The following is a 24,222-nucleotide window of genomic DNA, read 5'->3' as shown; positions in this document are numbered from 1 at the left end:
ACTCCTTGATATGACCTAAGCCCCATTCCATAGAGCACTGTTTAACTAGAGACAAATAAGACAGAATGGAAGAATCAATATCATAATAGTGATAGTAACATTGTTAGTCCTTCATTTTGTTTTGAAGAGGACTAAGGACTTCACAAGGTGTCATCTTGACTTTTGTGGGCATTGGATTTAAATGACATAGAGTTACAGAGAGGTATCATGGTCTATCTCTCTTCCAGAGTCATCAATGTCCAGTGGTAAGACAAAAATGAAGAGATTGACAATTGTATCTAACATGTCTGACAAAGCTCTAAGTGTTCCGCAACACCAGCTTCAGCCACCTTTATAGCCATTGGTAAAAGTTATTCTGATCTGTGAGGTGCAATCTTCACATGCTTTGGGTAGACATGCCCCTAAATCATAGATGGGTTTGAGGCATGTCAATGTAGTTTAACCCATCTGTTGATATGGGTTTTACCATAATATGACCACAGTGCATATTACTACTTCTTGGAGCTACTGGTGAGAACTGGGTGATGGTGGACACCAAAGGTGGATGAGCAGCCCTGAAAAGAGCTTGGCAAGGCTTCACACCACAGGTTCTAGTCCTCCCTGAATGCCCCTATACCCCATGAAAGCAATAGTAGGAACATCATGGAGTAATAGAGAGAGGGATTAGACTGGAGTTAGGAATGTGTAGACTCAAAGACACTCCCTAACCTAAGTTAGTGGTGTTCCTGGGCCTGACTCAGAACCCTGCTCTCTGTGCCTCAGGCATCTCCCTAGGACTCAACTCCAAAGCTGAAAATGGTTCATGAATGATCTTTATTCCTAGAGGGAGTTTCCAGTGTTGAGAATTATTTACATTCACATAAACATCATGACATATTGCACTTGCATTAAATTCTAACTTTTCAAACCCTCATTCTCTCTCATCCATGGGGTCTCCTGAAATTCCTCTTTCCTAATTCTTTTTCTATCTGTTGCACTAATCTTACTGACCACATTTGTACGTAATCACAATCCAAATGCTGTGTTCTTTGTATTGGTAATCTCCAAGCCTCAGTCCTGGTTTTTTTCTATTTTTTTTTAACCTTTTTAAATTACAAAGTTAACAAACACCAAATAGGTGGTAGTAGCCACACCTAAGTGACTTTTCTGCTATAGAATTTTATCTCCCCTTATTTCTTAGGTGTGTCTGTACTGATATCTAATTGGTCAATATAAACTTTAATAAGTCCCTTGATTCCTCCATATGTCTGTCTTTGGTTTTGTTTCTCCCAGGAGAATCTTCTTCTGACTTATCCTAAGCCCCATTTCAGTCTCAAAGATAAGTAAGATGTGGTTGATGATTTTAAGGAGTTTAACAGACTTGGGAAAATATGTACCCAAATAAAGTACAGGGTAGAATATGATTAAGGACCATATGCCTCCAAATGAAATGAGAACTTTCTTTTTCTTTTTAAGCTATTATTTAAGGTCACCTATAATTGTCCACCAATCATTTACTCATTATGCTCTGTAGCCAACCTAGAACAATTTACCATATACTTCAGTATATCCCACAAACTTTTCACTTTGCTTACAATCCTCCTTCTTCATCTATGACATAACCTATTCTCTCATTCCTCCATCCTGACCCAATTCATGATGTCGATTTTATGTCTGCCTCTGCTTACTTGTCTATAAAATGGGTCTCTAGTTAGTAACAAACTTCTCTGTCTCTAGGCTAAGAGCATTTTGTGCACCTTTGGTGTGCTTATCATGCATTATTGCATTTTAGAGTTGTATATTGACCAAAAATCTCTACTATACTGTAACCATGAAGTTAATGACATATCTCTTATAATTTACACTGTTAATCTCCTGTTATCTTATCATCAATTGTCAATCTTCTCATCATCTATCCTATATTTCTATGAATGGTATAAAAAAAGGAGTTAGGCAAACCAAAAAGTAATATCTGGCTAAGCTCTAGGAAGCTTAGTAAAGCTATGTGTGAAGCAAAGTTGAGACTATTTGTTGGACTCTTGGCAGAATGTCCTGAAGCTTGTATTAGGAATAGCCTTTATGACTTTCAATAACTATTACTTTCCCCTATGTTACTTGCTTTTTAAAAAATACAAAACAATTGGAGTACAAGCATCTTTCTGTATAATGACAAGCACTCTAGGTAAGTTCACTATAATATGAATTTCTATAAAGATAGTTTATTTTCCCCACAACTTATGTTGAAAAAACACATAATTCATTTCTATGTGAGGTAGGGGAGGAAAGAAGGGAGGACAAGTCCCTAAGAATTTCCATTGAAATTCTTTAGAAAAGGAATTAAAATATTTGCTAGTGTGGGGCTTTAGACAATAGGTCTTAAAGTTTGAAAAGGCCTTACAGAGCCTCTGATCTCACTCTTCATTTTACAAATACAAAAATATCAGAGACGTTGAAGAGATTTGATCAAAGTCACAAAAATAGTAAGCATAGTAAGAAAGAGATCTGGATGCAAACAGCTCTTTTGAATCCAAATCTAGGGCTTTTTGTACTATATAATACACCCTTTTTCTATAGATTGACCTACAGTAGATTCCAGTCCAAGTTTTCTCAATTAAAAAATTAGGAGGATTAACCTTGATGATCTCTGAGGGCTTTCCACTTTTAAGTTGATGATCTTTTGGAGTAAATGACAAATAATGCTAAGTTCCAACATTATTCCTACATAGGATAGAATTAATAAATCATTTGTTGAGAATGAAATGTCAAATTGGAAGTCATAATTCATTTTTCTTCTGTGATTCCCATGAATAAAATTGCCTTTGTGAGGACATGTCAACATATGTGGCTTTGTTTAAGAAGGACCACATATATGCAGACACACAGACACACACACACAGAGTTTTGTTATAATTCCAAAGGAAAGAAAAAAAATTGGATATTAAATTTTTTAAAAATACTTAATTTTTTGACAATCTTTGATCACTTACTGCTAAAAATTTAATGAAAAAAACCCCTACATAGTTTGTCTAAAAACAGAGAAATAATAAGTTAATGCTGCCCATGTGGCCAGGCTTGCCTACTACCACTCACACAAATGCATGCTCCCTCAGACACTGTTTCAGACTTCTATTTATTGTCAGCCAATGGGGCAAGTCTGGACCCATTTTCTACCTATCTATTCAAATATTACATTGTCTTTTTGATTGAGACATATTACATATTTAAGCTCCCAGAAATATCTCACACAACTCTATGGAGAATATAAGGTTCTTCAAAACTTTCAATGCTGACTATACCTTTCTAGAAATAAAGAAGATGCCTTCTCTACTGTGACTGAGACCTGCTCAGGAGGATTAATTCACTGAACAAGGCCAAGGTGTCATGGAGAGGAAGGTTCATAAGGCACTAAGGAATATACAACCTAATCAACTTTAGCCCAAGTTATAAATAGTAGCTTAGGGGATAGTGCCCAAAGAGACCAGAAAAAAAAATTCTTGGCAAGCTAAATACCTAAGATAAAGAAGGAAGGTAGCCAAATGGGAATCTGTAGTTATTTCCCAAACTATCCATGTGATTAATTATGTAATCTTATGGGATAATGTCTCTGTCCAGAATTCTCTGAAGCTACTTAATTATGAAGGCAATCCTACTGCTCCTTATTACCAGAAATGTTTTAAATTCATAAGAATCCTATATCCTATTTCCCATAATGCTCATTCTCCACAAAACTGCTCTCTGGTAGAAAAAAAAATGTCTTTGATTCTAGTTTCTAAGGGAAACTTCATAAATTCTTCCTTATAACCTACATATTTGTTCTCTCCATTGTTTCTCTACTGTTTTACTTTAGTTAGTACAGTCAAAAATCTCATAACAATGAGTAGGATCTCAAAGTTCAACATTTACCTTCCTTGCATTGGGAATCTGGAATTATTCTATAGGAATATTTAACTGGAGACAAATAAGGTGGAATGGAGGAATCAATGTAACAATGAAAATAATTTTGTTAGTCCTTCAGTTTTTCTCTTTTCCTGTTTTTAGGCTTAGTTATTTTCTCTTAATTTTATATTTATTTTTAAAATATTTATTTATATTTAATATTTTATTTTCCCCATTTACATGTAAAAATAATTTTAACATTCATTTTAAAATCTTGTTCCAAAATCTCTCTTCTCTCCTCTCCTCCCAGTTTCACCCCTATAGAACAGGCAAGCAATTGGATACAGGTTATACATATGTAGTCCTATGAAACATTGGCACATTAGTTAGCTTGTGAAAGAAAACATAGGCCAAAAAAAAAAATTCAAGAAAGTAAAAAAATAATACCTCAGTCTCTGTTCAGACAACATCTGTTCTTTCTCTGAGTGTGGATACTATTTTTCATCATCAGACCTTCAGAGTTGTCTTGGATCATTATATTGCTGAAAATAGCTGTAATTCAGAGCTGATCATCTTACAGTATTGCTGTTACTTTGTACACAGTACATTTTACTTAGCTAAGCTCATGTAGTTCTTTCCATGTTTTTTTCTGAGAGGATCCTGGTCCTCTTTTCTTATAGCACAGTAGTATTCCATCATAATCACATACCACAATTTTTTCAGCCATTCCCCAATTCATGGGCATTCCCTCAATTTCTAAGTCTTTGCCACCAGAAAAGAGCTGCTATAAATAATTTTGTACATATTTGTCATTTTCCTGTATTAAAAAAAACAAAACAAAACTTTTTTTTGTTACGGATTTAGTAGTAGTATTTCTAGGTCAAAGGATATGTATGGTTTTATGGCCCTTTGGGCATAATTCCAAATTGTTGCCCAGAATGGTTGAATCAATTCACAACTCCACCAACAATGCACTCATTTTCCCCATGTCCCTTGCTCCATGTGTTATTTTCCTTTTCTGCCCTATTAGCCAATCTAACAGTTATGAATTAGTACCTCATAATTATTTTAATTTGCATAACTCCAATGAATAGTGAGTTAAAACATTTTTTCATATAGCTATAAATAACATTGATTACTTCATCTGGAAACTGTTCATATATTTTGCTCATTTTTCAATTGAAGAATGGCTCTTATTTTTATAAATTTGACTCAGTTCTCTCTATATTTGAGAAATGAGGGTTTTGTCAGAGAAACTTTCTTCAATTTTTTTCACTAAATTTTTCACTAATTTTGCTAACTCTATTTCACTCCATCCTTTCCCTTCCTCCCCTATTTATTCTCTTCTCTTCTCTTCTCTTCTCTTCTCTTCTCTTCTCTTCTCTTCTCTTCTCTTCTCTTCTCTTCTCTTCTCTTCTCTTCTCTTCTCTTCTCTTCTCTTCTCTTCTCCTCTCCTCTCCTCTCCTCTCCTCTCCTCTCCTCTCCTCTCCTCTCCTCTCCTCTCCTCTCCTCTCCTCTCCTCTCCTCTCCTCTCCTCTCCTCTCCTCTCCTCTCTCCTCTCGCTCTCCCCCTCCCCCTCTCTGCTTTCACCCTATCCCTCCTCAAAAATGTTTTGCTTCTTACTAGCCCCACCACCAATCTGCCCTCCCTTCTATCACCCTCCCCCCTTTTTAGTTATTCCTTTCCTACTTTCCCATAGAGTAAGACAGCTTTCTATACCCAATTGAATGTGTATATTATTCCTCTTTCAGCCATGCAACTAAGGTTCTCTCACCACCCCTTACCTTGCCTGTCTTCTCTCCTAATGGAAAAGCTTTTTCTTGCCTATTTTATGTAAGATAGTTTACTCCATTCTAAATCTCCCTTTCCCTTTCTTCTAGTACAGTTTGGTCTTACTCCTTAATCTTGTTTTTAAAAAGATATCATCCTGTCATATTCAATTCATAACTTTCCCCCCTGTCTTTATATACTCCTTCTAACTGCCATAATAATGAGAAAGTTCTGATGAGTTACAAGCATCTTTTTTTAGGAATATAAATCATTTAACTTTATTAAATCCCTTATGAATTTCTTTTCTTGTTTAAATTTTTGTGCTTCTCTGAAGTCTTCTATTTGAAAGGCAAATTTTCCATGCAGATTGGGTCTTTTCATCAAGAAAAACTCAAAGTCAATTTGAAACTGAGGAGATGCCCATTAATTGAGGAATGACTGAATAAATTGTGGGATGAGATTGTGATGGAACACTATTGTGCTGTAAGAAATGATGAGTAGAATGCTCTCAGAGAAACCCAGAAAGACTTACATGAGCTGATGCAAAGTGAGATGTACTGTATACAAAGTAACAGCCATATTATAAGATGATTAGCTGTGAATGACTTGGCTATTCTTAGCAAAGTAATGATTCAAGACAACTCTGAAGGACTTATAAAAAAATGATACATCTCTAAAGAAAGAACTGATGGTGTCCAAATACAGATTGAAGCATATGTTTTTAAAGTTTCTTTTTCTTCACCCAAAGTACTCACTGGGGGTTGTTATAGTCCTTAAGCACCCAAATTTTATGCCTTTGTTAGTAAGGCAATCAGGTCTGAATTGGTTCCTGATATTCTTAGTTCTGTGATGTTTAAAATCTCAATTGTGGTCGCCAAAACGTAAAAGGCTTCAGTACCAGGCTTTGGGCATTAAACATTTATTAGAACATACAGATATTTACAAAGAGTTCAGAAGGTTATGAAAAAGAAGTCCTACCTAGCCTAGAGTTCCAGCTTGGTTGGGTTCTTCCTAAAGTCCTCCTCCACAAGCCTGCTTTAATCAGGAACTCCTCAATGAGCCTGTCTTAATCAGGAACTCCTTCACCAGCCTGTTTTAATCAGCATTCCTTAGCAAGCTGTTTGTGGAAGCTTTTTTATAGATCTGGAACAGAGGCGGTCCTTACACACTGCTTCAAGGTGATTGGTTGGCGTCATCCAAATCCATTGTCTATGAAGGTGTTCTCAAGTTGAGTTCACAGTCTAGTTTCTGAGAACAATACCTTCTTAAGGGATAGCCAGGTGTGATTACAATCCAATTAACTCAAAGTAGGCTTAATCAGCAGTCAATTACTCTCACTTGATTCAATCAGTCTTGATTAATCTCCAGGTGGGTCTTTGAGTATCTGCTAAATCCCATTATTTCATCACATTCCCCCCTTTGTTTCTTCTAGGAACAGGTGTTCCTTGATGAAACAGTAAAAAATAATTAAGTCTTTGGAAGTCTTTTCTCAGTTATCTTGTCTTCTTGGAGTGGTAAGATGTCATCAGGAGGAAGCTGGATTCTGGTCTGGAAAGCTGGATCCTTCTTCTTGAACTGTTTGAATTGCTGGATTTTTTTTACTAAACCTTAGCATAGCATTGTCACTGATCAAATTTAATACATTCCATTACATTCCCTCCTTTATATAATAGAGGGTTGAGGTAGTTATGGAATCTATAACACTTCTTACCACCATGTGTCTGGATCAAAGTCAAATTTAGTAATGTATTCATGACACCTGAAAATGTTATTGAAAGGTTATCATACCACATCACATGGTTTCAAGACATCCAGTAATTGTGCTAGGCCACAGGTGGATGGATTCTGACCATGCCATCAGACTTAGTGAAAGAAAAAGAAAACTTTTAGAAGGGAGAGAGGAAGAAACTGGACTGTGTCCAGCAATTGTGGTCTATATAGTTGCCATCATAAGCAAACCATAGACTTACATGTACCTGTCTCTCCTCCTGTTGTACATATATTCTCTACAGGGCCTATATCAAACTCATTGTAAGAGTAGTTAGTCTCTGAGAGTTCCTTTAACAGAATACAAATCAATTCGACAGTACAAACTTGAAAGCAAACACTACGACAAGGGATTATGAATCAGGAGATGTCCTTATAGAGAGGGATGTTTTCTTGGAAGGTCCATCAATATACTTTTGATTTGTTAATCAAGATTTTCATACAGCTTCTCTGGGAAGTAGGGCAGCTCCAATAAGCCCAAATGGTTTATATATTCATTAACCATTTCACTGATACATGAATTACTAAACTTTCCATACTTTCTAAGTTGTCCACTATACCACCTAGCTGCCCTTCCTAATTCTTTCACAAATAAGACTAATGACATCACAAGGTGATGCCTTGATTTTCATGTTAATCATATTTAAATGATACAGAGTTGCAAAAAGGCATCAGCCTCATGCTCTCTTCCAGAGGTATATATATCCAGTGGCAAAATAAATATTAAGGGACTGATGATGGTCTAGAATGCAGTTGATGACCTTGAAATCTTTCATGTCTGATCAAGCTCTAAGTGTTCTACAGTACCTACTTCAGCCACCCTACTAGACTCTGTAACAATTTGCTGTCATCTACCCATTCTGCCAGAAGAAATCTATACATGTTTGGGGTAGACATCCTCCTAACTCGCAGATGGGTTTGAGCCCTGTCACTTATCCTCAACTTGGTTAAACCATCTGCTGAGATAGTTTTACCATGGCATGGCCAGAGTGCATGCAACAATTTCTTGGAGTTGCAGGTAAAAGATGGGTGAAGGTGGACACCAAACATGGATGAGCAGTCCTGAAATGAGTTTGTCAATCCCTCACACAGGGGAGTTAGTGCTTCCTGAATACCTCCTATAGCCCCATGAAAGCAATTGTAGGAACAGCATGGTCTTGTGGAGAGAGAGACCAGACTGGAGTTAGCAATATGTGGAGTGAAAAACATTCTCTGACCTCTGTTAGTGGTGTGCCTGGGTCTGATTCTGAACCCTTATCTCTGAGCTTCAGGCAGCTCCCTAGGACTTAACTCCACAGCCAAAAACATGTTATTATTTTTATTTCTAGAGAGAGCTCCCTGTATTGAGGATTATTCATGTTCACATAAAGATTATGGTGTTTTGCACTTGATTAAATTCTAACTCTTAAAACTCTCATTCTTTTCCCTCCATGGGGTTTCCTGAAATTCCTCTTTCCTGATTCTTTTTTTACCTATTGCATAAAACTTATTGATCTCCTTTCTAGGTAATTCTATGGATCACTATCCAAGTGCTGTGCTCTTTGAATTGGTATTCTCCAAGCTTCTTCCCTGACTCATTTCTTCTCACTTCTTCTCTTTCTTTTTTTTTAATTACAGAGTTAAGAAATACTTAACAAAATGAACATACAAGATTAACAAAAAAAGAGGATTGTACAAAAGGAAAACAATTATTATATGAAACATGTTTTTATTGTTAAGCTTCCTTTTTATCAATTTTGGCTTTATTTCTATTCTCCTCTGAAAATTAACAACAACAACAACAAATCAATGACTCCTGCTTTCTTTTCCTTTTTTTTTTTTTTGAAACTTGATGGATAGGCATTACTCAATAACTTTTTAATTCATTCTCAGTTGCTTCTCCCCTTTGATGGGTAGAGTATTAATCTTTTTTGAAATCTATCCTTTATAGTGGGCTCACAACCTTTCAGGTTACTCTGTTTTCCATCAGCACATATGCCTGGCTTGTATTCCTTGGAACACAATTCACATTTCAACCTCTGACACTCCATTTACTCCCTTGTGATTGATACCCAAAGTTTTAAGCTTCTTTTTGTATGTTGGCTTGTTCCATTAAATTGAAAGATCACTGAGGTTATGAACTGTTGCTTTTTCTTATTTTTATTCATAGCAGTTACCAGAGTTTCTGGCACAAACCGGGTACTTAATACGTGTTTATTGAATTGGGAAGGGCTTCTTGTAGATTGTAGGATTTTAATTAGGACTTAAGGAGATCCAGGAAGCAAAGATATGAGGAGGGAGTATATTCTGTGCAAAGTGGATACCCAGAAAAAGGACTAGAGGTGGAAGATAGAGTATCCTGTTCAAGAAAGAGAAAATAAGCCAGTATCAATGGATCACATTTTTATGACACTGGATATCAAGCATCCTTTGGAAAAATAACAGAGAACACAAAGGAGGGATGTGGGAATAATGTGTATAGATGTAAAAAGACTAGAAAGGTAAGGGTGGGGTGACTCAAAAAAAAGACTTTAAAGCTTAAAGAGAAGATTTTATTTCTTCTATTCTGGAGGTGAGAGGGAGCAACTGGAGTATACAGAGTAAGATGGTGGGGTGACATGGAAAGATCTGTGCTTTAGGAAAATCATTTTGGTGAAAGACAGACTAGAGTAGGGACACACTTGTGGCAAACTGACCAAACTTTAGGCTACTGCACTAATTCCAGGTGTTAGAAGTTAAGGGCTTCTACCAAGTTGTTGCCATAATCAGAGGGGAGAAGGGATATATTTGAGAGATGATACAAAGGTCAAATTAACAGGCTTTGCCAACAGATTGGATCTAGAGAGTAAAAAAGCTTGAGTAGTCAGAGATGACAGTTGGGTTATGAGCCAGGAGAATTAGTGGATGGTGATATCCTTTGCAGTAATAGGGGATTTGGCACTAGGATGGGGTATTAGGGGAGAAGGGAAGACAATGAGTTGAGTGTTATAAGACATCTATTTAAGAGATCCAATAGATAGGTGGAAATTGGAAACTAGAGGTCAGCAGCAAGTTTATAGCCTGATAAGTAGATTTGAGAATCATCAGCATAGATAAGATAAGATGAGATAACCAATTTAAGTAATTTAGAGGAAGAAGAAAAGAGAGCCCAGAAGAGAACCTTGGGGGATACTCATGGTCAGGGAAAGTGACTTGGATGAAGTTCTATTAAAGGAGACTGAGAAGGAATGGTCAGAGAGTTAAAAGTAGAACCAAGAAATGTCTTGAAAACCTGAAGAGAAGAGAGTATCAAGTAAAATAGAGTGACTGACAGGGTTAGAAGCTACAGAAAGATCAAGAAAGAAGAGGATTGGGGCAGATATGTGGAGCAGTGCCTAGAGCACCAGCCCTGGATTCAGGAGGACCTGAGTTCAAATCTGACCTCAGACACTTGACACTTACTAGCTGTGTGGCCCTGGGCAAGCCACTTAACCCCAATTGCCTCACAAAAAAAAGAAGAAGAGGAGGATTGAGAAAAGGCCACTAGATTTGGCAATTAAAAGATTCCTGGTAACTTTGGAGAGAGAAATTCCAGTTATATAATCAGATCAGAAACTATACTATAGTGAGTTAAGAGTGAGAGGACAATAAACGAAAACACCTATTGTAGAGAACCTTCTTAAGGTGTTTAACCATAAAAAGCAGGATATGGAAAAATTGGAGATAGATGGATCAGTAATGGTCTTTTAAGAATTTAAGAGACAGGGACATGTTTGTAGTCAGTGGGGATGTATCCAGCAGATTTGGAGAAACAAGATCAGAAAGAAGGGATGACAGAAGATGAAGAAGAGATGGAATAGGATGGTATCAGTTGCAAATGTCAGGGTCCCTACCATAGGACCACTCCTCTGTTGAGTTCTCTCTTTTCTCTCTTTTCTCTCTTTTCTTATTATTAGGACACAACTTGATCTAAAGAGCTAAGGCTCAGAAATCAAGCTGTGCCCTGAGCTTGGCATAACAATAGTCTATTGCACTGACCCTTTGGATGAATTCTGCTACAGCTAAATCAGAAAACTGGCAGTCCGTGGCCTTTGGCATGCATCATCAGGAACCACTTCCCCATCATGAAACCCTTCCGTGAATATTTTTGTCCCTAATAACTTTGCTTCACTGTTGCTTTTGAGTCTCACCACTGTTGTTAAAGCTCAATGATTGATTCTTTTTTTAGTCATAACTATGTGTATCAAGACTTAGCCTTGAGTCTCCTCAGTATTAGAGGGGACCTTGGCATACATATCTGTGGGATTTAAAATTGGATATTAGATCATAAATCTCCCCTACTTAACTTTTCCCTTAATTTATCTCCCAGACCAGTAAATGGAAGAAGCTTCTGGTTTTCTAGTTAGAGCTTTTATTGTATGGTAGTTACAAGGTGATGTTGATTAGAGGGATAGGAAAGTAGAAATACAAAGCAAATCGTCTTAAATCTAAGCTTGGTCTATATTCCGTATAAAACTCACCAAAAACCCAAGGCCACCTTTGGGGAGAGAGAGAGAGAGACCGAGTCAAGCACATGCTGCTAACCAAGAGCCAGGCCGAGTCGAACTCCAGTCAGTGTCTGTCTGTGCAGCGCAGCCAGGAGACCAGCGGAGCAGGAAAAAGGACCCACTTCTGTTCTCTCCTTGCCTTTTAAGCTCACACCCCAGAAGTCGAGTGCTCAGCAGGCAATCTGGCGTGAGTTGCAGGCGGACTGGTGTGTGTAGCTCATGCCGTTGGTCTCCTCCCCAAAAGGGTGGTCCTAAAAAAAAAACTGGCATCTCTCCATTATTGATAACCGACTGTTAAAACTTTTTACCACATTCCCCCCTTTTGTTCCTCAAGAAACAAAATATTTCCTTGACGGAACAGTAAAAAGAATATAATAACTATTGCTAACTAATAATATGTGAACAACGATATAGAAAAGGAAGAGAGGAAAGTTTGTCTGTGTCTGAGATGATTTCTACAGTGACCTTCTAGCTGGTCTGCTAAAGCCCTAAAAAGGCAATTTCCATCTCCTGATACTTTACGAAGACTGAGTCCCAAAGCATTTAACTGATCAGTGGGATTATCAAATGGGAACTGCCTTTCGATAATGGAGAGATGCCATATCTAATGTCCTGTCTACAATAGATTAAGGAAGGCTTTTTGCCTATAACTTCTTTGAGCTCTTTGTTTTGGTATCATATTTTATCTTATTTTAATTTCAGAGTTGACAGTTGTTATAACTGTTATAACATCTATGGCTGTTTGGTCTTTAATTGTTCAGAGTTAACAGTGGGTGTATAATCTTTGTGGGCTCTTTGGTATTTTCAGGGCTAACACACATATAGAAAGATTGACCTTACAAAGGAGAAGGGATATTTTGTCATATGAGACAGAGGTTAAGGTAGAAATAGGGAGAAGGCATCTGGGTGATATAAGATGTGGAGGGGAAAAGAGAGAGCAATAGATTAATAGTTTCAGGGTTTCAGCATAATAAGAGGGAAGCTGAAATGGTAGGTAAAGGGGAACCTATGAAATTTTTGAGGAAGGAAGAAAAGGTTTGGAAAAGTTACTATGGAGAGTATGTTAGTGAGTAAATAAGGCAAATACAGAATTGCCTAGCAGCTGAGAGGATCCATTAACACTGTATAACATGAATTTGTGGTGGGCCAAGTCAGAATGGCTGTTTGATTTTCTCCATTTTCGATAGCATGTGTGTAGGTAGAATTGAAGACAATGGACAGTGAGAGTTACCTAAGGCTGAAGCTTGGCAGGGTACAATAGACAATATGATAAGGGGGCAGAAGACTCGAGAGAAAATGAAAGTATAGAATAGAACCACTCTGAGAATGACCTAGGAAAGAACTGAGTGATCAAGGGATTAGATATCAAAGTTTTGATGAAAGGCAGGGTTTGGTATTGGAAAGCAGAGAGAGAGGTAGAATGCCAATACATTGTGATTATGCAAGAGAATTTTAGGGTTTATGAATATGGAAGTGGTGCATTTATTAGGGATAGTAAGATCAAGGTTATGACCATCTCTGTTTTTGCTTGAGGAAGAGTGGTTCATAAAAAATGGCCTTAGGGGTAAGGATGGTAGAGGGCATTTCAATATGTATATTGAAGTTCCCAAGTATCAGTGCATATATTTGGAAGGGAGTGAAAGACTATGGGCTTGGTAGTGAACTCATTGATGAAGAGAAAAGGGGAAGAAATTAATATTAAGTGGTCATAATTTTTTTCAGGAAAAGAAAGAAGATTTTCTGATGAGAGGTTAGGGAGGAAGTAGTGTGGGGCACTTGAGGAATAACTGAGGAGAAGAAAATAGAAGATTTGGAATAAATTCAATAGGGAGAGACATATGAAATCAGTTAGATGGAATAAAGGCATTTACTGCCTTGATGGATTGAAAGTCAGATTGAAGTCAGATAATATGATTTTGTAATGTTTCAAGTTAGTACAGTGGTGACATTTTCTTCCAACTTCATTCTGTAGCTCATTAGGAGCAGAAGAGATTTTTTATGAGAGTAATCTTGGGCTCTGGTTTGGCAAGAAAAGAGCAAAGGGAGAGAGGATTTCAGAGCAGTAGGCCATATAGAGTTGAAAAGGCTTATGCTTGGGTTAAGGTTGTAGAGGGAGTAAAGTGAAATCCAAGAAGGGAAAAAGGCTGGAGAAATACTGAGTGGTAGTGGAATTAAGGAAGATTAATATGTTTAGTAGGGAAGAAACAGAAGGATCCTTGGAAAAGTAGGTTATGGATAGGAGGTTAAGGTCAGAGAGTGGATGTCAAGTTGCTAATTAGGGAAATAGTGCACTAATAACAAAATCTAGTGTGTGTTCATCCTCATTTGTGTCTAAGGAGTGAAGGAGTAGGTCATGGGGCTTAAAGGAGATTCAGACAATGGCAATAAATGGAGCTTGAGGGAGAATCTACATGGATATTAAATTTCTCTAGTAAAAGGAGTCAGGCAGAAGAAAGATGGCAAGCCAAGTGGTAGATTCCTTCAGAAAGGAGGAAGAATGGCCCGTGGCTGGCATACCACAGTTATCATAATTGTGGCTGTAAAATTTAAATGAGTGGATGGTAAAAAAAAAAAAAAAGATGAACTGAAGGAAGCAAATGGAGTGCAGAGAGTTTTCTGCTTCCCCCTCTAGCACCATCATGAGCAAATAGGGAGAGTGAAAGTCAGCCAGTGCTAGAGAGGCTTATCAAAGATTCAGCATAGTCAGAGGGAAGCCTGGTCTACATGAAGGCTAGTGTAAGAGAGAAAAGGGTGCTGAATGAATAAGAGTGTTAAATGTGGAATGGGAAATGCCAAGGACACAGTGTAATGGGTGGCCAGAGTAGGACTGGAACATGATTGGGATGTGATTGAGGGGAAAGGGGATGAAAGCATATAAAGAAGGACCAGAGATAGTTTTCTCTAAATATCCACATTTTCCTTAAATGTCCATATTCTGTATTTACTACCGTAGAAGAAAATAGAAGTAAGAGGGGCAATAGTTGTTGGCATATGGAAAAAGAAGCTCACAGCTTCCAAAGGGTGTTGCAGAGAGAGCTGGGTAGGATCTGAGTCTTCCATCACCTGAGAGACTAGTGGAAGGCATAGAAGTAAAGGTGTTGTTTGATGCCATATGGACTATTGCTATGTGGAAGTCATCACAAAGAGGAAGATGGAACATAGTAGATGTGAGTAAGCTACAAGATTTAACCAACCAGGGACTCTAAAGACATATAAGGATAAAGGTTGCCATTAAGAAGAGACTATGGACCAGTTATGTGGCAAAAGCAAGGGATGACAGGTGGATCATCAGTATTATCTAACCATACCCTGGTGACACTGATTAAGCTAGGAAGAACTCCATCATGTTGGGTAAAACTCCTATTAAAAACTTTGGGGGGGGGCAGCTAGGTGGCGCAGTGGATAGAGCACTGGCCCTGGATTCAGTCGGACCTGAGGTCAAATCCAGCCTGAGACACTTGACACTTACTAGCTATGTGACCATGGGCAAGTCACTTAACCCCAATTGCCTCTCCAAAACAAACAAACAAACAAACAAAGAAAAAACCCTTTTGGGAGAATATAGACAAGAAGCACAGAAAATGGTCATGCATAGATTCATTGCAATCTGTATTACTGGCACAAACTCACAAATTGATGACATTACAAATTGGCTTGAGCACTTGAGTCAGAAACCAATCTTCCACTAAGTAACCAACTGGAAAGCCTTAACAACATATGGAAATGACATTGATATCTTGAATGCTGTTCAAGTGTTAACAGAAGTTCTGGTGATCTTATTCTCCATAAGGCTAGCTCCTATGAAGATAGAAAGGTCTTCACAAGGGAGTGATGCATCACCAATAAGCCAGGTACAAAGTGACAATTCATTTTTCAGAGGGGCCAGAGCAACTCACAAACCATTTCTTTAGACATGGACGTATTGTGATAGGGATTACTGAATGGGCTATCAACCTCTAAAAAGAAATTATTGATAAAAATCTATAATATATCTACTTTGTGAGGCACTATGCTATGTGCTGGGGATATAAAGACATAAAATTAAATAGTTTTTATTATCCAAAAGCTTACATTCTGTTGAGAGAGGCAACATTTACAGATAGAAATGTATTCAAATTAAATACAACAGAATTTCATCTGTAAATCCAAATTTTTTAAAAAGTAATGACTTAACAGAAATCAAAAGATACAGAGATATGAGGCAGCTGATACAATTTTGAGTAGACTATCAAAATTCTCTATTTTCCCTTTCACCTTTTATTCATTTCAATAGTTTTTTCTTTCCTTTGCTTAAAGAAAATACAATCTTGCAGATCATGTCCATGAAGGCTTGTTTCACTTGCTGATTCCTTAGGCTATAAATGAAGGGATTCAACATGGGGGCTATTGATGTATTAAGCACAGCCACTCCCTTGCTCAAAGATACTCGGTCCTTTGCTGAGGGTTTAATGTACATGAAGATGCAGCTTCCATAAGAAATGGAGATGACAATCATATGAGAAGAACAAGTTGAAAAGGCCTTTTTCCTCTGACTGACAGAGGGGAACCGCAGAATTGTCTGGATGATATAAGTGTAGGAGAGAATTACTAAGACCAATGTGAACATAAGAGTCACCACAGCCCAGGAAAAGCCTACTGTTTCTAACAACTGTGTGTCTGTACAGGATAGCTGCAAGAGGGGAGAATAGTCACAAAGGAAATGGTCAATGATATTATCAGCACAATAGTCAAGCTGCTGCATCAGCATGATTGCTGGGAATATGATGATGAATGACATGAACCATGAGCAGAACACAAGTATTGTGCAGACTCTGGGACTCATGATGGTCATGTAATGCAAGGGTTTGCAGATGGCCACATAGCGGTCATAGGACATGGCTGCTAGAAGGTAAAATTCAGTCACTCCCAAGAGAATAACAAAAAACATCTGAGCCATACAGCCATTATAGGAAATGGTCCTGTCCTCAGTGATAATGGTGCCCAAGAATTTGGGAACACAGGCAGTTGTAAATGAAATTTCTAAGAAGGAGAAATTCCGGAGGAAGAAATACATTGGAGTCTGGAGGTGAGAATCCAGCAGGGTGAGGATGATGATAGTCACATTGCCAGCAATGCTGAGTATGTAGGCCAGTAACAGAAAAAAGAAAATGACCATTTGAAGCTCTGGATCATCTGACAATCCCAGGAGGATGAACTCTGTTATCTCTGTGTGATTGTTCATGTTTGTTTTCTTTCCTCATAAGTAGATCTTCAATGACAATAAAAGGAAATTACTAAAGAAGAAGAAGGAGAAAACAGAAGACTTAGGTATAGGTTATTCTTGAAATGGAGCAGGAAGAAAGCTTTCAAGTTCATTCATTCATTCATTCATTCATTCAAACATTTATTAAGTAAGAGAGTCTCAAAGGTCAATAAGATATGGTTGATGTTTTTAAGGAGATTAACATAGTTGGGAAGATATGTACAAAATCAAAAAAAGGGTTGAATGTTGTTAAGTACCATATGCCTCCTAATGAAATCAGAACTTCACTTTTCTCCTTAATGTATTATTTAAGGTCATTTATCATTGTTCACCAAGATATTTTTTTAGGCTTATCTTATAATACCATCTTTTATTTATTGTACTCTTTATTTTTCTTCTCAGTAAATCTCTTTTCTTTAAAGTTTTGAGTTCCAAATTTTATTCCTTCTTTCCTTCCTTCCCTCCCCCCTCTATGGGGCAGTAAGCAATCAGATATAGGTTATACAAGTGAAATTATGTAAAGCATTGCCATATTATCATTGTGTACAAGAAAACAAATAACAGAAAAAAATGAAAGAAAGTGAAAAATAGCATGATTCAGTCTCCATTCAATCACCATGAGTTCTTTCTTCAGAAGTGGATAGTGTGCTTCATCATTAGTCCTTTGGTATTGTCTTGGATCATTGTATTGCTGAGAATAGTGAAGTCATTCACAATTGTTCATCAAATGATATTGCTGCCACTGTATGCAACATTCTCTAAATTCTGCTCACTTCACTATACATCAGTTTATACAAATTTTTCCAGGCCTTTCTGAAATCACCACACTTGTTATTTCTTATAGAGCAATAATATTCCATCACTATCACATACCACAGCTTGTTTAGCCATTCCCCAATTGATAGGTATTCCTTTGATTACCAATAAAAAAAAAAAAAAAAAACAAACCTGGTGCACTATACTCTGTAGCCAACCTAGAACACCTTACCATAGGCTTCAGTATATGCCTCAAACTTTTCACTTTGTTCACAATTCTCCTTCTTTATGTATGTAATATACTATTCTCCTCTCCCTCCTACATACCAACGAGTTTCAAAATGTCCATTTCATGTCTGCCTCATTTTCCCTATCTATAAAATGATAAGAATAACACTCATCTATTTAGTAATAAACTTATCTACTATTAACCTAAGACCATTTTTTTTCATCTTTGATGCCCTCAGTATATATCATTGAATTTTACAATTGTATGTATACCTTATGCCTCTACTAGACTGTAACCATGGAGTTAAACACATACTCTCCTATCATTCACACTGGTAATCTCCTGTTATTATCATCTATTCTATATTTTAGGAATGGTATTAAAAAAGGATTTAAGGGGCAGCTAGGTGGTGCAGTGGATAGAGCACTGGCCCTGGAGTCAGGAGGACCTGAGTTCAAATCCAGCCTCAGCCACTTGACACTTACTAGCTGTGTGTGAATGTGGGCAAGTCATTTAACCCCAATTGCCTCACCAAAAAAACAAAAAAAGATTTAAGAAAACCAAAAGATAAAATCTGGCTAAAAACTAGGAAGCCTAGTAAAATAAACGTGAAGCTAAGTGGAGACTATTTTTAGGAACCTTGGTGGAATGTCCTGAAGCTTGTATTAGAAACAGCCTGTTTGATTTCCAATCACTATTATCACTTTCCCCCATGTTACTTTCCCTATATTGACAAGCACACAAGGTAAGTTCACTATAATCTGAATTTGTGTAAATAATTTATATTTAGAAACCACAACTTCATGTCTATATGAGGGAGGAAAGGTAAAACGGGAAGACTAACTCCTAATAGTTTCCACTGAAATTCTATATTAAAGGAATTATATTTTCATTCCAGGATGTTAGATAATAGAACTTAAAATTGGAAAGGGCCTTTCAGACCATCTAAACCCACTTCTCATTCTACTGATGAGGAAAGAGGGTCAAGAGGTGAAGAGGTTTGCTTAAAGTCAGATTTAGCTTGAAGAAGCAGATCTGGATACAAGCAGCTCTTTTGAATCCTAGTCTAGTGCTGTTTCTACTCTAACACATCGATTCTATTAGCTTGTACTTCTGATGTCACTTTGTTAATCTCTCATCTGTCTCTCTGTCTGTCTACCTCTCCATCAAGTTCTCTGTCTGCCTGCCTGTCTGTATCTATCTACCTATCTTTCTACATGTCTATCAGTCATCTATTTATAAACATTGATTAAGTGCTTATTTTGTGTGAGGCACTGTGATAATTGCAAAAGCTACAAAGAAAGAAAAAAAAAACCCAGGCTTTGCCCTCAAGTAGCTCACACTTTAATGTGGTTTATAATATGGAAACAACACTAGGACATTTATAACACCCTCCTTCCCTCTGACAATTACTTTCTGGGACATATATCTAAGCATTCCCTTATGCGACACTGTCAACTTCAGGAACTGATGCTTATTCCTTTCCCTAAAGTGCTTCTACTTACAGACACATACCAGATGTGAGATCCTAGACAAGAGACTTCAGTTCAATTTCCTCAGCTGTAAGATGTTAACAACAAAAGTAGGGGAAGCTAGATGGGGCAGTGGTTAAAGCACCAGCCCTCAACTCAGGAGTACCTGAGTTCAAATCCGGCCTCAGACACTTGACATTTACCAGCTGTGTGACCGTGGGCAAGTCATTTAACCCCTGTTGCCTAAAAAAAAAAAAAATAAAAGTAGATATCTTGCAGAGTTGTTGTGCTTCTCAAATGAGAAAATCCTTGTAAAAAGTGCTTCATGCAATGCTTGACACATAGTAAATTAAATATCAAAGCTTATTTCTTTCCTTTCTTTGTCTTGTGTATATCTTTCTTAAATCTACCAGTCCGGACCTACAATATCATACATAAGCTATTTAAGCAGAAAATTGCTTATGTTTAAGGACTTCAGGTTTTATTAAATAATATTTTCTACTTCATCAGAGATATTAATACTTGTATAAAATATATATAATATATATATATATACATATATACAGGTATTCCTTAAATACCCTAACTTCTCAGTTCCTCAACCATTTCTTTATTTATTTATCCATCCATCCATCCATCCATTTATTTATTTATTTATTTATTTATTTTTGTTTATCTGGCTATCCATCCATCCATCCATCCATCCATCCATCCATCCATTTATTGCAGGGCAACGAGGGTTAAGTGACTTGGCCAGGGTCACATAGCTATTAAGTGTCAAGTGTCTGAGGCTGGATTTGAACTCAGGTCCTCCTGAATCCAGGACTGGTACCTTATTCACTGTGCCACCTACCTGCCCCATCTCAATCATTTTAAATCCCATGAACTACTCTTCTCCATATTGGTTCCACACATCAATAGTCATATCCTAATAGCTCAGTTTCAAGTCTTTCATTAGCCCTGTTCACCAGCAGGCAGCTAGGAATGTAGGACAGTGGCTCAAAGGATTTGAGAATAAGATAGGATGGAGTTGCATTAGCTATATCTAGGATTGAGATTGTGAAGACAGTTACTTTTCACATCTTTTTTCTGCATGCTCACCTACCATGAAGAAATCAACTAACTTCCTCTGTTTCTTATACCCTCACTGTTTCCATTTCATTTTTTTCTTTTTCTTTTAGTCATATTTTGGACAATGATTTATGACAATCTCTTATAGCTTTTATAATTACTTTGAATGTTAGATCCCCTCTCCTTGTATATCATGGTACAGTCAAGACTCTTTTCTATGATGCTCCTTTCTAAAATATCAGAGAAAAAGAGAGACCAACGGAATGAGCAAGACTCTGTGGCTACTCCTTGCTGTCATTGCCTTCTGTTTCTTTCATGAAACTCCCCATGTTCAATTTAAATTTAATAAATAATAATTAAGTACTTATGATCATTGGGTAAGGGATAGAAATATTGACTTATTTTGTCAATGGTGAGAGCAGTGATTTAGTTCTGCTTTTGGACAGTAGCTACTTCATGTTAATGATAGCAATAACTACTTTAAGAATTTTATCCATGATAGGAAAACAAGTTTCCAGCAGATTCTAATGAAATTTTGTAGAATTAGTTTTTACAAGCTGTCATAACATTCTTCATTATTACTTCAGAGAGTTCCTTTTGCTAAGTCCTCTGAGAGATTCTCTTTCTCTTTCTTCCTCTGAAGATGAGAAGTGTTAGATTTCAATTTGCCTATGTCTTATTTTAATTCATTCAAGGGATTCTAGAACTTAGAGCTGAAACAGAGCACTGAAGTCATCTTGTCCATTTCCCTCATTTCAAACATTAATAAATAGTTCTAGAGAGGTGAAGTCACTTGTTCTGCATCATATGGCTCCTAAGTGGCAGAGACAGGACTTAAGGCCAGGCCCTCTGATTCTAAATCCCCATGTTTCCCTGTCTAAGGTTGGGAAGGGGGTGCACGCATTATTCTAGTCATGTTTAATAAGCTCTTTCTGAAGGCTTGTGAGGCTTCATATTAGAAACACTGTGTTATAGTGAAAAGAATGCTGTCTTGGGTGTCAAGAGACTTTTATCCACATCTTGCCTTTGTCACTTGCTACCTGTTTGACCTTAGGAAAGACAGTCAAACTCTCTGATTGGGGGAGCTATGTGGTACAGTGGATAGAGCACTGGCACTGACATTGGGAGGACATGAGTTCAAATCTTACCTCAGATAGTTTACTACCTGTGCAACGCTGGGCAAGTCACTTAACCCCAATTGCCTTCAAAATCCGGGGCCATCCCCAGTCTTCCTGATGATAGTTCTGGAGGAGAGAGTGAGGCTGGTGCCTTTGCACAGTGCTCCCTCACTTAAATCCAATTCACTGCAAGTTGTGAGATCACCACCTCCAGAATGAAGGACAGAGAAAAACAATCTGTCTGGTTCTAAATTTTCTCAATGAAACAATTAACATGATTGATCTTGATGACTTCCTTGGGCTTTCCAGCTCTAAACCTATGATTCTTGAATTAAAGGACAAAGAATGACAATTTCCAACACTATTCCCATAAAGGACAAAATTAATAAATAAGCAGTTGAGAATAAAATGACAAATTGGACATCATAATTGATTTTTATTCTGTGATTTCCATGAATAAAATTGCCTTTTTGCAGATATGTCAATGTGTGTGGTCATGTCTAAGAAGAAACACAAACACACTAACGCACTGGGTTTTGGTATAATACCAATGGAAAGAAGGAAAAAAGAGATATTAAAACAAAAATACTTACTTTTTAAAGCAATCCTTGATCACTTACTGCTGAAAATTTAATGAAAATATAAAATATAGTTTGCCCAAAAATTGAGAAGGAATGATTTTATGTTGACTATATAGCCAGCTGTGCCCACTACCTCCAACAAAAGTGTATCCTCCCTCAGACACTTTCTGGGACTCCTGTTTATTGTCAGTCCATAGGGCAATGGATATCCATTCAAGTATGACTTTGTCTTTTTGATTCTGACACTTCCTACTGATTTTGCCTCCCAGAAATATCTCATTGAACTCCATAGAGAATGTAAGATTCTTCAAAATTCTCAGTGCCGATTATAACTTTCTAGAAATGGAGAAGATGACTTATCTACTGTGACTGATGCCTACTCAGGAGGATTAATTCATTTAATAAGGCCAATGTGTCATGGAGAGGCAGGTTCAGAAGGCACTAAGGATTATAAAACCTAATCCATTGTAGCACAATTTGGAAATAATAGTTTAGGTGACAGTGAGCAAGGTGTCCCCCTCCAAAAAAAAAAAAATCCTTGGCAAGCTAAATACCTATAGATAGAGAAGGCAAATAGGCAAGTGGGAATCTGGTTATTTCCAAAACTATCTTTGTGACTAATTTTCTAATCTCTTGGGATACTATCCCTGTTCAGAATTCTCTGGCGCTACTTAACTATCAAGGCAAGTCCTACTGTTGCTTATCACCAGAAATACTGTAAATTCACAAGAATCCCATTTCCCACTTCCCATAATGCTCATTCCCCACAAAAATTGTTCTCTGGTGACAAATACAAAAGACTTTGATTCCAGTTCTTAAAGGATACTTTGTAAATCCTTTGATATAATCTACATGTTTGTTTTTTCCATTTTTCTCTCCTGGTTTATTTTAGTGAGTACAGTAAAAAATCTCATAGCCATGAGTAGGATATCAAAGTTCAAAATTTATCTTCCTTGCCATCTGGAATTATTCTAGAGGACTGTTTAATTAGAGACAAATAAGACAGAATGGAAGAATCAATATGGTAATAATGATACTAATGTTGTAAGTCCTTCATTTTTTTGAAGAGGACCAAGGACATGACAAGGTGATGGCTTGACTTTTGTGTACATTGGATTTAAGTGAGTGACATAGAGAGTGACAGACAGGTATCACACACACTCTCTTTTCCAGAGTCATCAGTGTCCAGTGGAAAGACAAAAATGAAGGGACTGACAAAACTTGGGATGCAATGGATGACCTTTGCATCTTCCATGTCTGACAAAGCTCTAAGTGTTCCACAGCACCAGCTTGAGCCACCTTCATGGCCATTGGTACATGTTATTCTGATCTGACCATTCTGTCAGGTGTAATCTTCACATGCTTTGGGTAGACATCCTCCTAAGCCATAGATGGGTTTTGTGAGATTTAAAATTGGATATTAGATCATAAATCTCCCCTACTTAACTTTTCCCTAATTTATCTCCCAGACTAGTAAATGGAAGAAGCTTCTGGTTTTCTAGATAAAGCCTTTATTGTATGATAGTCACAAGGTGATGTTGATTAGAAGGATAGGAAAATAGAAATACAATACAAATCGTCTTAAATCTAGGCTTAGTCTATATTCCTTATAAAAACTCACCAAACCGAAAAGGCCACCTTTGGAGAGAGAGATACCGTCTGTGCCGCGCCGTCAGGAGTCCCACCAAGCAAGCAAAAAGGCCTACTCTCGTTCTCTCCACCCCGGAAGTCAAAAACCGGGCAGGCAGTCTGACATGCGCAGCAGGCGGACTGTTCATCTCCTCCCCAAAAGGGTGGTCCTTGAAAAACTGGTGTCTTTCAGTTATCCTAACCGACTGTTAAAAACTTTCATATTT

At 37.4% G+C, this 24,222-nt stretch overlaps 1 protein-coding gene across 1 annotated transcript; it reads right to left on the bottom strand.

Annotated features, from left to right (window-relative positions):
• Nucleotides 1-16,158: 16,158 nt before the first annotated feature.
• Nucleotides 16,159-17,157, bottom strand: LOC122728965 (olfactory receptor 6C1-like). The gene has a single exon (XM_043967657.1). It carries the CDS (start codon nucleotides 17,116-17,118, stop codon nucleotides 16,159-16,161), a length of 960 nt encoding a protein of 319 aa, XP_043823592.1. The 5' UTR covers nucleotides 17,119-17,157.
• Between the last annotated feature and the right edge of the window lie 7,065 nt (nucleotides 17,158-24,222).

Source organism: Dromiciops gliroides, chromosome 5 (genome assembly GCF_019393635.1).
Source record: "Dromiciops gliroides isolate mDroGli1 chromosome 5, mDroGli1.pri, whole genome shotgun sequence".
Lineage (NCBI taxonomy): Eukaryota > Metazoa > Chordata > Mammalia > Microbiotheria > Microbiotheriidae > Dromiciops > Dromiciops gliroides.
The sequence above is the reverse complement of the archived record's forward strand: the minus strand, read 5'-3'. Positions and strand labels throughout refer to the sequence as shown.